Source organism: Meles meles, chromosome 7 (assembly GCF_922984935.1).
Source record: "Meles meles chromosome 7, mMelMel3.1 paternal haplotype, whole genome shotgun sequence".
NCBI classification, from domain to species: domain Eukaryota; kingdom Metazoa; phylum Chordata; class Mammalia; order Carnivora; family Mustelidae; genus Meles; species Meles meles.
In genome coordinates, this window is record NC_060072.1 from 112342988 (window position 1) to 112358502 (window position 15515).

Genomic DNA, 15515 nt, shown 5'->3' on the forward strand with positions numbered 1-15515 from the left:
AATGGAGATCTAATATGTACACTTGCAAACACACACACACACACACACACACACACACACACACACACAGAATGCTGGATTTGAAATCTTAAGAATTTTAAAGTTCCTAAGCAAAAACAGAGCAAGGCTAATAATGAGCAGACCAAACAGACAAATAAAAAAAAAAATGTACCAACATCAAATTAAGGAGAGCAAATAAAACAGGAAGGGAGGGAAGTGAGCAGGCCTGAGCTAGGCCTCCCTGTGCCTCTATCCAGCAACAATGAAAGACCACTCTTCAGGCCTTTCTGTTACCTTTCTAAACCATTCCTGTTGTTTCAATTTCCCTTTGACACATACAGGTGGGGAAATCTTCAAAAATGAGAAATTAGGTATATATTTTAAATTGAAAGTTCTTTTGAAGAAAGATCATTTTTATCTAAGGATTTCCAGTCATCTATCTGTCCTAGTGCAAGAAAACATGGTGGGTGGACCAATTAGGGAGAGCCTGCTCAGTGTCTGGAGAGGAAAAGGGAAGGGGAGTGAGGTCACTTGGGGTCACCTCTCTGGTCCATGGTTCACTATGTGTTTTTCTAATGGTGTCTTTTGAAATCACAAGATTCAGCTATTTGAAGAAGATATCTTTATTTTCTATACTCTGTGGCTCAAAAAGTGACTTTTTTGTCTTTTGGAAAAGAGAGTGCACATGCATGTGAGGGTAGGGAAGGGCAGAGGGCAAGGGGGAGAAGTTTAAGCAGGCTCTAGGCCCAGCATGGAGCCCAGTGTGGGTGGGGCTTGACCTCACGACCCTGAGATGATGACCTGAGCTGAAATCAGGAGTTGGACACTTAACTGACTGAGCCACCCATGTGCCCCAGAAAGACTTTTAATATGGGTCTGGAACCTTAAAATAGTTAGCTGAGAGCCACTGTAAGATCCTACTAAAGCAATAGAGTTTACTGGGCAGAATGTGGGCCAGGGATCAGGAGTCTGGACTCCTCTGGGTAAGGTATGGAATTTTCAACACCTGGACACTGCCTGGAGCTTTGTCTCATCCAACTTGAGAACTAAGATTGGTGCTGGGTCCAGCAATGGGGTTGCCCTGTGGCCTTCTGGGGATGTAAGAGTAGAGAAGCAATCAGGCTCTACAATTCAGGCACCAGATTTCAAAAGGGCAACCCTCCATCCCCCAACAATGAATATTACCAAGTATTTTAAGAAGCATCAGCAAAAACCGAAAAGGAACCTAATTCTGGCATCTGTTTTCCTCTTGGAGCTGGGCAAGAACAGGGGCCAGAAGGTCCTCGCTCTGTGCCTGGGGTATAAAGGACTACCTTCAGAATGGATGGCTCTTTCCTGCTTCATTGGCTGGATGGTAACAGCCTCTGTGTGGTGAGTGGAACCACAGAGAAGTCTAAATTTAACACTGAAATCATACTGAGCTGGCAAAAGAGGAAGTACTGAGTTGACGAGAACCAAGTAGCAGGGGCTAGAAGGCATTTGATGGTGGCGTATTTTATAACTCAGAAGATACCCCAGGGTTTCTTTTTTCTACTTACTTCCTTTTCCCCTGAAATCTGTTGGAATTATAAACCTGAGAGGCTAGCAGCTATCAAGGCAAGGACAGAGAACTGAAAACAGCCAAGTGCATTTTTCATCCCTCAAGCATGGGTTAAAGAAAACCAAACTTTAGGCACATGAGGTGATCAGTGTGGCAACAGGATCTTGAGCTGGAGGCAAGGTGAATATAATTGTAAAGAAATAGGTTTTGACAGTTCTTTCCAGGAGATTCTGAATTAATGAGACTCTCTTTCAGACACTGGAGATTCCTTTAGGATTGACATAAACACTGCCCCCCACCCCCAGGGCATGTTAGGAGGAGATGGGAAAGGAGTTAAGGCTATTAGACAGGAAACAGGATTTGTTAAGTGGAATGCAAGCAGCAGCCCTTTTACAACATCAGTGGCCATGAGTATGAAGTCTCTGAACACACCAGAAGCCCTGGGCACTCAGGGGGTTTGCAGAGGGGTGGGAATCTGTGGCACCCTGGGGATGGAAAACAGAGAGCAGAGATGAGCAACAACCCAACCCACCTGAAGCCAAGAGCCTGTTCCCTTAGTGCTTGAGATTCTCTAAGAATATGGCACTGTCATACAGTAGGGATCACAGAATTAGGCCGTTTGTTTGTAAATGAATGGACCACAAAGTGACTCTTAAAAGGGTGAGATTATGGCAAAAAAATGGCAGAGAATCATCTTTGCTGGTTCTTCTGTTTTAAGACCACTTCTAGGCAAGGAGCCTGTAAGGGGAGGTGAAGAGGTCGGATAGCCCATCTCAGGAGCCAGAGGCTCCCCCTGGTTAACCTCAGGAGCAAGCGGCCTGGCTCTCCTCTTGACAAAACTGCCCAAAGTCTAGAAATGAGACTCATGGATTCACTATCACTCTAATCTAAAACAAGTGGTGAGCTCTGTGTAGCCAAGACTTCAAAAATCGTGAATTCCTTTAAGGTAGTGGTTCTCCTGCTTTAGGGGCCATGAGAATCACCTGGAAGGTCTGTTAAAACACAGAGAACCAGGCCTCACCTCTAGAGTTTTTGATTCAGAAGATCTGGGGTAGGGCTGGGGAATTTGCCTTTCTAGTAAGCTACCAAGTAATGTTGCTGATGCTGCTGGTCCAGAGCCCACACTTTGAGAACCACTGCCTTAGACTTTTCATATGTTCACTGAAAAGAACAGCAAATAAGTTCCATGACACAGCAAGGAAGGAGGGACATTATTACAGCCATCTGTCAACACAGCCTCAAGTTCAGTGAATTTGGGCAGAAATCACAACTGACACGTTTCCCACACACTTGGATCTTTTAGGGGAAACATGAACACACCCTCATGAAAACGGGTGAGGCTGAATTCTTTACATGTTTGGCTTCTGAGTTATGAGTGGCAGGGAAAGTCCTACTGGATGTGATGTCTACAAGTTATAAGGAATGAGAATGAGATCAGGGCAGAGGCCACATTTCGGTGGGGGCGGGGTGCGGAAGAAAGAGAGGGAGAACCAGAATGAATGCATGTGAGTGCGTGAGCATGTATGTTACTGTCAGACGACTAAACAGTATCAGAGGGACCGGGATGCAGATGAGACACAGATGGGTAAGGGCAGGTGAACTTCCATGATAAAAAACTAAAATAATGTGGGGAAGCAAAGGCACTCTCAAATCTCCCTCTGGACAATGCGGAGGATCCAGCACGCTGCTCTAGTATGAGCTGGAAAAGGGCCTGTGCTTTTGCCAGTTGGTTATTGGGTTGATTTCTTCTTGTTGTTTGTGAGCAGGGACCAGGGACCGCGGGTGGGAAGGGGGGTCAGCAGGGTTAGTGCCAGCAACAGACGCCGCTATACATACCACCCAGATGCAAGTCGATGAGGTCACTGTAATAAGACTCTCCCCAATAGTCTACAACAAGGAATTGGTGAAGAGAGAGTTACTGGATCAGATAACCCTCTTGTGCCCCCAGACCCAAAGCAATCAATGACATGAGGCACAGAAAACACAGAGATGCAGCAAGAGGGGGAAAGACAGCTGGAAAGCATGCATCTCTCTGGCAGTGCACTACACACACACACATGTGCTGTGGCTGTAAACTCTCTGGTGGTGGAAGGGAGAGCTCGCTAAACCCATAGGTGATACAGTTAACCACCAATTAACCACGTGGCTGCTGTCCGTACCTCTGAGCAGGTAGGACAGGACAGAAGGCCTTGGCTTTGCTGGGAGTCCTGGCCTGCTGGAAGTCAACTGTAGCTAACGAAGACTTTTTAAAAATTCAAGGGTACATCAGGGGCTACTTACTACTTTCGAATATTAGCAGCCCTAGGCTGAGGGGCCGAAGGCAAGATGTGAACACCCTAGGAAAGCTCTGCAAGGTCACCAAGCCTTAGGTTTAAAAGCAGTCAGAGCTCCCCCAAGAATTCACCTGTGACCCCATGGCTCAGCGTATCAAACTCCTTGCGGAACCGCTTTTACTGGACAGGTTTGAGATGAAGGAGATCCTGTTTCTTCTGAGGTTAGGCCCCAACTTCAGCCAGCTTCTCTTTAAAAGCAGAAGTCACTATTTGCCCTAAGGCTCTTGGAGGTCTGCCGGCTTCAGGCCCTCCTTGCCTTTCAGCTCCACGCGGCTGTTCAGCAAGGAGGCTGCCTTCTTCACATGCTCCAGATGCAGAGCCTGGGCACTGCTGAGGGGCTGGGCTTGGTTGGGCAGTCCTTGTCCTCCCAGAATCATAAGCAAATGCAGAATACAACAAAAGGCAGCTGCACCTCGTTACCCTTTGCCTCCAGATCTCTCAGTCTGCATGCTGATCCTGACGGCTTTTTGTTCCACATGAGGGATCCCCCTTTAAGAATGGCCATACCACAAAGTAGAATGTAATCCTGGAATGGTTTTTCAACTCGTGCTCAAGGCTGATGCAGTAGATAAAACTTGCAACATGGTTCCAGAAACAAAAAGGGCTTCTCCAGTACTCCAGCCCAGAAACCCCCGCTGCCCTAGGCTTACAGGCTCTGAACCTAAACATTATGGTCCAGATACACATGAGCCTTAGACAAATTGAGAGCAGTCTCTCAATGGATGGCAGGTCCGCATCAGATTTCTCTTCTGGAAGGGCAGCCTGGCTAACAGCCTGGCCCCTCAGAGAGCTACGGAAGCTGGGGTGCCTTGAGCGAGGCGGGATGGCAGGCTCAGTTAACTGTGCACCCTCAGGAAAGGGGCCAGCCAGCATGGCTGGAGACTCCAAACTGCCATGCTCAGCTGAGATTATCTCCTTAAGGACTCAGCCAGGAGCAACCAGACTAACAAGAGGAATGGAATGCAGAAGCAGGAGAGAAAGGACGGCCAATGGTCAGAGTTCAGTCTCAAAGATGATCTTGGCCAAGTAGGAACAGGGCCACTGGGACTACTGACAAGAGGCGAGTCTTACAAGGGAGGTGCTTAAAATAAGAAAAGGAAAAAAGTATGTCTGGAAATACATTCTTATGGTAGGAGCTGCTATATCCTGAGAATTTCCCAAATGCCTCATGGGGAAATCTAATGGAGCTACCAAATTCTGTCTTTAAAAATAGGGCAAATCTGTATTTGGATGAAGGTTTTTTTTTTGTTGTTGTTGTTGTTGTTTTGTTTTTTTTACCCCTGAGGGGGTGTACCCTTCCTGGAAATATGGCAATACCAGGTCGATGCGTGGAGTGGACAGAGCAAGCTCCTATTCCATCTCCCTGCTCCAAAAATCCATTTAATATATTGTCCTCGGATAGAGGGCGTATCAGATATTAAACTGATAAGAACAGATACTACACTTGATCTTAGCCAAAAGGCCGAGAAGCAATGGATGAAGGTGTTTTGATATAGCTTCGCTTATAAGAATTTGGACTAGAACAGTGGTTTTCAAACGGTTCTGTGAGACCCTCGGGCTCTTTGAGTGCTACTCCAGTGGTCTCCCAACTACCTGACTTGCAAATACACTGAACTCCTTTAAAACTTACATAAGACACATCACATTCAGAAGTCTGATATACTGACGTTAACCCACTGAAGACCATCAACACGTCCATCTGTGTTATCAGGGAAACTAGCTTTTCTGAGGCTCTCAGGACCAAGTTTCTTCTGCCCTGCATGTGCAAGGATCTGTACTCCCTGAAAATGTGTCAGGGAAGAGGCTATTGTATGTATTTATTTAAGTTCTGGCTTGCAAAGAGCAAACAGCTGTATGGGGCAGCACCCTGGGGAGCCATTGTGCAGGGAAACTGCAGGGAAACCCAGCCTGTCGGAGCAGCTCCTGTCACATTGCGGTCCTGGAGGAGGGTAACATCCAGGCCATGATAGCACAGCAGAGCTGGCTTCTGCGTTTACTGCACGCTTGGGAGCCTTTCTCTAGATTTACTCTTTATAAGGAGTATGAACCACTGCTCGATTTAGTAGTGAGTCAACTGTGTAAACAATCCTACTGCTCCCACCTTCGGCTTCTGGGATGGAGGCAACTTAAACCACACGTATCCTGAGATTTCCGAGTGAACTGTTCAAACACTGTTGCCATTTCCGGCAACACCCTGTGTGTGTCAGGATGTTCTCTACACTGGCCCCGGGCATGGACCAGAGGCTGAGACCTATTATCACATGCAGTTCTCTAACCTGTGTTTCCAAATTGGTGCTCATCAACATTCCAGAGTGGTTCTTTTTGATTTAAACTTAAACTCACAATTTGAAAGAAGTTGGAAAACCACTGACTTAAATGAAATCCTGGTTGTTTATTTTTATGGCAAGGTATTTATCTAAACAACTAGAAAGGGAAATTTTGGCAAGCTCGCATAACCAGTCTTCAAGGGAAGAGTTTCTATGACCCCCTGGCAGTCAGCAGCTTGAGTAACATGGCCTGTTCTAGAGAAACTGAAGCAATGCCACAGTCTCGAACTGCACAGCCTCCAACAAGTACACAAGTGCTTTGCGGAAACCATCAGCCCTGGGGCAGCCCACCTGAACCTCAGAACCCCGTGAAGAGGCAGCACAGGCTGTCTTCCTTGAGGACTGAATGAAATGGAGGACTAATAATGAAATGGAGGTACATAAGCCTACGGAGTTACTCTGACACGTGTTGGAAGATCTATCCCTCATTTTCCATCTTCACAGAAGTAATCTGTGGGGAAGGATAAGAAGGCTCCCTCCTGACATCTGCAAGAAGAGAAAGCCACGAGGGTAGGGCCCTGTGAGTCCTATTACAGTTGGGGAGGGCATCCCTGCTGGGCTTAGGCTAACTCCCTCTGGGTGGTGAGGCTTAACTCAGGAGGCCAAGGAAGCACATGCGGGACAGGGAGCCAAAACAGGGATGGCGGGGGACATCACAGCTTCATTTGGAAGCCTGGAGACCCTCTGAGGTGAACCCGAATCTCCACTCATCAACATGGGCCAGCGCTTGCCTTGCAGTCACACGTCCCAGGCTTCTGGCTTACAGGCTGCTCAGTGGTTCAACTTTTTGCATCTCATTTGGTGGCCCAGGCTTCAAGCAGTAACTCCAGCATCAGGTAAGGCACAAAACCAAGAACATCACATCCTCATCTTTCTCCCCATGCCATCTCTTCACCTGAAGGTTATCACTGAGTCAACTATTCAGCTGCAATACCTAGGCCCGGAAAGATCTTTTTCTATGCCTGAACCTTCGCTCCCACCCATCCACAGAACCCTACAAATTCATCTGGACATCTGGCATGTCCTGTGAGGTCAGCTCAGTAAGATCCGAGATGGGGCAGCAACTGGCCCCATTCCTGGCTGCCTCCTACTGGTTCTTCAGTTTACAGAGAGCCTGCCTGCCAGGAGTCATAGCGCCCTGTCCCTCTGCCATGCTAGGATAAGGGATAAGGGGTTACTGCAAAGTCAGGTCACCTCCTTTCTTCACCCCCAGCCTCACGCCTTGATTGCTAACCCTGGAGGCCTGTGCTTTCTACAAAGACAGGGAGGTTTCCCCAACCAGAGGTTGGACCAAGACTCATGCACTCTTGAGAAAGCAGAGATCAGTCACTCCGTGCCTGAGTTGGGCCTATAGTTGGGGCTGGCCCAGTGGTTTGAAGGTCCTGAACCAATAGGGCTTCTTCCTGGCCCTTGAAACCCGGGATGACTCAGGTCCTTCTTGCTTCCTGTGGGCCCCACTGTGCTGAACCCACCTCACAGGCTCCTTGGATGAACAGTGCGGGTGATTGCACTACATTCCGCAGCTCTTCCCTGGCCACAGCAGCCACTGAGTATGTGGCCCTCACAGCCATTCCCATGTCTACCTAGTGCTGGCTCATCACCATCCCGAGCCTGTCCCTTGCTCCAAGTGACCAGCCTCTGAGAGATACAGAGCCCGGGTTCACACTGGAGGAGGTGGTGAGGGCTCTGCGGGGCACGTGTCCTCCCATTCTCTGTGCAGTCTGAGTGGGAGAGGGAGCCCACAAAGCTACACACAGGAGGTGGCGTGGGAAGCCGGCTGGGGGACCCACTCGCGCAGTTCTGTGATGGCTCCTTGTGGTACAGCGTCCCTCATTCCCAGCTCTTTTCTTCTAGAGGAAACGAAGGCAGGGAGGGGGAAAGGAGGAAGAAGAGAGGAGGAGGCCCAGTGCTTCCATCAACACGTGAAGCAGACTGAGAGTTGTTCTACAGATCAACAGCAAACCCTCTGAGGGCGGAAGAACAAGTCCAGGCCTTGGGGCAGTCCCAAACGGAGAGGCTTTCCTTTCCTTTTGCTTAATAGGAAGCCCCAGTCTCGGTGATGAAGGGCCCCAGAGAACCCTGCTGAACCCAGCTGAATTCTACATGAGGTGACAAAAGAGTAGCCTACCATGGGTGGGTGGGGGCAGGGCCTTTCCTTTAGGAACAAACCCCCTCACAAAGGAGACCCAGACAATACCTGCTTCACCACGGAGCGCCTTCTCCACGGCAACCCCTCTTTCCTCCAGCTGCCTCTGCTTCTCCTCCACCTGCTCCAGCTGCCGCTGGATAATCTATGGGAAAAACGGAACAGTGTGAGCGCCCCACTTTCTCTCATCTCCTAGCTTTCAGGAGGACAACTAAACTGTACAAACACAAACAGGGAAAAAAACAAATTAGGTCTGAAAGCTGGAAAGGCTTTAGTCCACAGGCATTAAGCCTGGAGTAGGATGGGAAGCCCCACTGCGTTGAATCCCCCAGGGCCTGTCGTTAGTAAGCACACAGCGTGAGGTGTCCATGTCTCGGCAGGCGGCTCAGACCTTGGAGGTGATGTCAGCCCCTGCAGCAGGGACTGAGGTACTGCATCCCAAGTACTGCCAACGGTGAGGTTGCTAAAGCACTAGTAGGGGTTCCTAGAGCATACTGCAAGATTAAAAAAAAAAAGGTAAAAAAAAAAAAAAATCCGGAAGATTAAAAGAAAAATCCAGAATGGAGCAGTGTGCTAGAATCTGTGTGGAAGCATACAGTGAGAAGTTTCCCTGTGCTATGGGGGGACTAATTATGGATACTGGAAGGACATTCAACCCCCAAAGCAGCACCCATGACATGTATCTGGAAAATGGCATACAGAAAATGAAATAAAATCCAGGGATCCAATCAGTGCAGAGAATGTGGATACAGAATAATGTTCAAAAAAGGACTAAAAGACTGGTGGTTTCTGATGCTTGCTAAACATGAAAACTCAGAGAAATACCTTGGTATTTGGGTTTGCTGTTAATGTTTTTCATTGTTTACAGCTTTTGATTAATGTACTAATATGAATACAACTATATATACACAAACTCATTACAACACCTTATTGTAATACTTTATAAAAGAAACTATTTTTTGTTTCAGAAAGAAAATCTGGAATGGTCTAGGTTCTGTGAGGCCTGAAGACAGAGGCTGAGCCTGGAGGACAGCTCTGACCTGGAAATCCCAGGCCCAGCAGAGGCTGACAGGTCATAGATGGCCTCTTGAGGACAGTCCTCACAACTGAACTAGTTGACTTCACAAGGATGACACCAGAGCAAGGAATTTAGGAAGGAACTCAAAGCCCGGCTCTTCCTTTTCTATCAAGAACTCTATAAAAACAAGGTTTCTGCGGTTTCATCAAGCCAGAGGCTTGTGGCCTGACACATTGGGGCTGTCCTCTAGGATATCAGGGACACCCCGTCTACCTCTGCTGTATCCTCTTTACCCTCCCGAGTCATGGACAAGGACAAGCATGTTGGGGAGAAGGCTCTTTCCCACTCAGGAGCTGTGGCTGCTCCAGTGATCTTACCTGGGCTCGGTGTAGCCGCTTCAGTTCTTCTTGCTTGGCCTGTCTCCGAGCTGCCTTCTGCACACGCCGGGTCAGCTTGGCGTTCAGTTCCTCCTCCGTGTAAGTTCTTGGCTGGAGAGAATGAGGGAGATTTCCTCAGTCACGTGTGGCAAGCCTGGGCACGGAGAGCACTTCCCCTCGGTCGGAGCTGCCTTTCAGCAGAGTGCCCATGGGGCACACTCCCGGGCTGCAGCTTGGCCAGAGGCTTCACTGATGCTTGTCCTTGCAGGAGCCCTCACTGTTACAGGGTACAGCTAAAGCGCCACAAATGAGATACCTTCCCGCTGTCGCAGGGATAGGAGGCTCAGTGGGGACCGACTGCTAAGTTAAAGGGACCGAGGGTCATATGCTCCTTTATCACAGAGATCACCTATTTCCAATGGAAGGATGTCTGCTCTTTTTAAGACTTTCTGAGGGTAAAAATATAATTAGTTACCACAAGCCTCCTGCTTCTCGAGGGCATTCAGGGAAAGGAAAAAGAAAAATCAGGATCCTTTTATTTTCTTGTTTAGCATCAAATGCCACTTCCTTCAGATGAGTGGTATTTATAAGTTTCTCTAGGAAGTAACATCTAAAGTAGAGAAAATGGGGATGCTTCTATTTTTAAGTCTGAGTGCACCCCAAGCTAACTAATGCGGTCTGAAGAAGGGATATCCAGAGGTGAACTGAGATCGCCCCCAGGGTCTGCCCAGGGGCAGCAGTCGGCTGCTGAGAGGAGGGAGGAGGTGGTCTGGCAGGGCAGTTTCAGCCCCTGCTAATAAGCCCTCAGGAGGCAATAGGCCAAACCCAGGGCCAATCCACGGACACAACTGCCTGAGCAACTCCACCTGCAAATGTGGGCACTGAGGGCGCAAGGCAGGGTCAGATGCCTTGTGTTAACACTGAGCAACCACCAAAAGGCAAATGCTGAGGGGTTTGCCTCTATTCCTAACATCTTCATTTCCTCCGAGGAAAAAAAGAGAGGGACTTTGATAGACTTTAAAAGAGACTTCCAAATTCAACTCAGGAGTGTAATCTACTAATCTTTATTTTAAGAGCCCAAGGACAGTGGAGGCCCAGCTGAGCAGTTAAGTCCTTAAGGAACATCGTGGTGTTCTAGTGCCCTAAGCACTTCCCCTTGCAGTTCATGGAGCTGAGGGATCACGAACGCCCCAATTCTGTGGTGCCCAATCCCCAAGGGGCAGCCCTGGAGTGAAATGACCACATGCACTCCAGCCAGTCAAGAGCAGGGCGTCTCCCCTTCCTCTGCCATGACACAGCTAAAGAAAGTTCTGCTGCCAGTGTTGGCTACTGCTCCATGCATGTGTGAACAGTTAGTGAGGATGTGGCCGGAGGGCCAGGGCTGGGTGCAGCTCTGGGTGGTTAATCACAGACACGCATGCAACAATGACCAGCCATGGGCATGAGATACTACCTTTGATGCATAGGATCTCCTGAATGCCAAGGCGAGTGGTACATAAATCGACTTTTAAGGGGATGGCAACGGAAAACAAAACAGAATAGTAATAATAACAATTAAAAAATTAAAAATAGAACACAGAAATGGAGCAAAATCAGTTAGAAGTTTAAAACAAACAGGCGAGACTAAAGACTAAAACATGTGATTATTTTTCACAATGTCACACAGGACTGTGTAAGTGAGGGACCTGGGGATACAGATTCTAGCGGCAGAGTCTCTGTGAACCCTGGTTTTGAGTAAAGGATTGGGTTCACTTTTCTACTGAAAAGACAGCTTCATCCTCACTATGCCCTAAACTTCTCTTCTCTTTTCACTCTCCCTTGTACAGAATAAACTTCTCTTCTCTTTTCACTCTCCCTTGTACAGAATAAACTAAAGCTGTTTAAATGTATGGTTACAGATGCCATTTCTCTTTCAGTAACCCATCTGCCTATGGAAATTCAGACGACTTCTTTCAGCCCAGTGGGGGGGGTGGGGCACGGGTGGTGGGAAATTCCCGTTGCAGGCACATAGAGACAAAGATACAAAGCAAACCTAATGTTCTCTTCCAAAAGGCTCTCTCCTGGCAGTTTGGGCCAGGTGGGTTCCTAGTGGGCCCCCCAGAAATCCTGGATGGGGGTGGGGACCATTTCTTGATTATGCCCAATGAAAGGGCATAAATAACTCATAATAGCCAAAAATATCTCAGGCACATATGTCTGCCTCAGACTGACTCATCTCTCCCACAAACCAGAGTGAGAGGATGAATCTCATTATAAGAACAAATCAGCTAGATGAAGAAGACAGATGAGTTCCCCAAACCGCATGTGAATCACTCCATAGGAACTATGTAACCATGACCTAAGGAGTAACACTTAACGTCTGTACCTGCGGCTGCTGTAAAAAGTAAAGGGAGTGGGGGCAATCCCTGACTGGTCTCTGGCAGGGGAGGGCAGGTACCAACTCAGCAGAGGCAGCAGCTTGAGGAGAGAAATCATGACACATCTGTCGTGTGCTGAGAGAAGCTGCTGCTTCTGCTGCGACATAGGGACTAGGGCCTGTCCCAGAGCAAAGGCATATGCCCGTGGCTGGACCACAGAGATTAAGACATGTGCATCACTTATATTTAAAGTTAGCCTCAGGCAAAGAAGAGGCAAATGTGAATTATCTTTTGTTGGTAGGATGACAGGTGATATATAGATTTTGTCTGTATTATCTTAATTTTTCTAAGTTAACATTTTAAATAAAAGTAAGTTATTTTCAATTTTAGGTGTTTTTTTGTTGTTTATATTTTATTTTGTTATTATTATTATTATTTTTGGTGTTGTGTTATGTTAGTCACCACACATGTTATCATGAGCATTGGGTGTTATATGGAAATAATGAATCACTGAACACTACATCAGAAACTAATGATGTACTGTGAAACAAAACTCAGGCACTTGTTTCCCAGATGCCGGACTCAGAGATGGGTCTGTGACGCAAGGGGAACCACTTCCCCCAGATGCTCCCTCCTGACCCCGTGGTCCCTTTAGGTGTCCCCACTCCCTTCACTTCCTGCTCTGAAACTTTTCAAACCTAGGAAAAGTTGGAAGAGAACAATGAACACCTTTGCTTAGATTTGCTAAACTTGACCATTTTGCTACATATTTGATGCTTTATATATCTTTCTGTATATATTTATATATAATCTCTTTTTGGGGAGTCATTTATAGGCATTTTTTGTGTCTACAAATTTTAGCATGTACTTCTTAAGAACAGAGACATTTTCCTACGTGACTATAGTACCTTAATGTCTTAGAAGGAACCTAGCACGGATGTGGTAACACTGCATATCTACACATATTATATCACCTGTGACCAAATTCACTTAATTATCCCAAAGTGTCCAGCATGGCTGTTTTTGTTTTCCTGTTTTAGCGTCCATCCTTGAGAATACAGTGTCCACTCTCCCCCAGGCCAACACCACACTTTGGTAGGATTCAAGTCAACATGTCCTAGGCTCAGCTTTGTCTTCAGTATTCCCGGCTCAGCCTCCAGCAAAGGGTTCTGTGGGGGCACACACGCAATGTGAAGCCCCCATGCCTCTGATTCTGGGAGTCTAGGAGTGGGGGCCATGACTTGTTGGTCACATAGAAGGGAAGAGCTCCCTGTGTGCCTCAGGTCAGTAGGGCCCCAGGGGAGGCTGTCCTTAGTGACACATACCACCAAGAAGAAAGCCTGGGCATGGCCATCTTAGGCAGCCTGCCATTCTGCATTCTGCCAGGATGTTTCATTTAACTGAGAAACAGTGGAGAAACTGACCACAAAAGCAACCATGGATGGGAGTTTCTGACCAATAGGAGATGAACCACTTGAATGTCCATCTGCATATGTACACGAAGGCAAAGTGAACCCTGGGCCACATTCTCCTTCATAGATGGCCCCCCTGTCTACGGCCATACCACCCTGAACGCGCCCGATCTCCTCTGATCTCGGAAGCTAAGCAGGGTTGGGCCTGGTTAGTACTTGGATGGGAGACATAGATGGCCCCCCTGACCCACCCCTCGAGTCCCCTAAGGCAGCGCCAGTCCCCAGTATCGGCACATGTTGGGGGACCCATGTACATATCCAGAAGCAGTTCTTAGTCCCGATGTCATAATAATGCTGCTGCCTGGGAAAGTACAATAGGGAGCACTTGATAGGAGACCCACGAAGCTAGGCTCCTGGGAGAGAGCCAGCATATAGGGTCCCTACCCTAACTCAGTGCTGGCCTGGCCGGGACAGGTGGGAGTTGGCTCTGCACATTGCAGGGTGGGATCGGAGGCCTGACTGTTCAGGTGTCCTTCTAGGAGAGTGGACAACTAAATAGCTGGCATGGCCAGGGAGGCCAACAGACCAAGAATGAGAGGAGAACTAAAAGATGGGTTTCCTCCAGTGTGCCAAGTTGTTGAAGCTGGACCGGGCTGGGGGGAGGGGACTAGTCATAGCTGCTGAAGCCATCTTTACTGACCAGACATGTGTGAGGCTCAGGTTGGCTATGGCAACTCCTTGGAAGCCAACAGAGAGTCAGACTCAAACTCAAGCCTGGAGAAGGCTATATGACACTCTGGGGACACCTGTCATTCAGGAAAGGGAGCTGAAGATAGCTGGGCTGTCACCTGGGACAGAAGGCTGAGAGTGTGTCCCAGGCTGGACAATGGAGATGGTGCAGCGTCAACTGTCCCTCTGTGCTGCCCAGACCTTTCTAGATTGTCTTCCCTACCCCATCATTGTCTCCGTGATGCTGATGCCCTGCTAGAACTTTCTCTAATCCCTCTCCCTCTTCCAGCTTCATGGATCTACAATAGAGCTACAAGAGCCCTTGGAAATCAGAAGATTGAATAAATATCCAAGAGGCCTCCACATTGTGGGTTCGCTCTGAGGAGAGCGTGTCCTACTCAGCACAGAATCCAGGTCAGGGGGCACCTGGGTGCCTCAGTGGGTTAAAGCCTCTGCCTTCGGCTCAGGTCATAATCCCAGGGTGCTGGGATGGAGCCCCACATTGGACTCTCTGCTCAGCGGGGAGCCTACTTCCTCCTCTCTCTCTGCCTGCCTCTCTGCCTACCTCAAATAAATAAAGTCTTAAAAAAAAAAAAAAAGAATCCAGGTCAGTTTCCTGGACTGGTTCTTTAATAGCAAAAATTCCTCTCTAACCCACAAATGTACAAAGCAGGAAAGATGACAGAGCGCACTCCTTAGTGACTCAGCCTCCATCTACTGCCTAAACCCATCATCCGTGTCCCAACCTCCACCAGATCTGGGCAGAAAACCCTTCTGCTATCACTCTGGACACTGGCGGATGCTACTCCCCATGGGAATTCTGAGGACAAAAGAACAAATGGATGATGCCAGCGGCTTGCTAAAAATCGAGTGAATCTTTGAGCATGAACGTCTTTCTTCTTCCCAAGAAAGAAACATAGGAACTCTTGCCATTGAAACAAATAAGCCCCAGCTGTTAAAAAAAAGCCCAAGAGAAGCACTCCCTTTATGAGCATTCGGCTGGGGGCCCGCTGGGTGATCAGAGGAGGCCATTGACATTCCACCCTGGCCTGGAATGCCCACCAACACTACCCAGAGGTTTGGGCTGAGCTTGACCCTACATACCTCTCGCCTGGACTTCTGGGAGGACCTCTCGAGGATGTCGTCACTGGAGAGGTCCGAGTCCTCTGAGAAGCTCAGCTGGCGCCGCAGCTGCAGTTCTAAGGGGATGGAGAGAGGAGGCAAACCAAGAACACCACGGTGCTTTCCCAATTTCTGCATGCACACGCGCCGCCCA

At 48.2% G+C, this 15515-nt stretch overlaps 1 protein-coding gene and 1 non-coding gene across 8 annotated transcripts in view; both read right to left on the reverse strand.

Moving 5' to 3' along the window:
• MICAL3 (microtubule associated monooxygenase, calponin and LIM domain containing 3) overlaps positions 1-15515 on the reverse strand; it is a 195359-nt gene that overhangs the window by 8961 nt on the left and 170883 nt on the right. For 4 of the 7 annotated variants that reach the window (XM_046011559.1, XM_046011558.1, XM_046011557.1 and 1 more), the window contains 4 exons: positions 15344-15438; positions 11195-11245; positions 9742-9852; positions 8398-8491 (listed from right to left, as the gene is read on the reverse strand). In XM_046011559.1, coding sequence (XP_045867515.1) covers positions 8398-8491; positions 9742-9852; positions 11195-11245; positions 15344-15438 — 351 coding nt within the window. Of the gene's footprint in view, positions 1-3376; positions 3428-8397; positions 8492-9741; positions 9853-11194; positions 11246-15343; positions 15439-15515 lie in introns of all 7 variants that reach the window. The other 3 variants (XM_046011560.1, XM_046011556.1, XM_046011554.1) reach the window with 2 other exon arrangements.
• Positions 5157-5347, reverse strand: LOC123947678. The gene has a single exon (XR_006819776.1). It is a non-coding gene; the product is annotated as a U2 spliceosomal RNA (small nuclear RNA).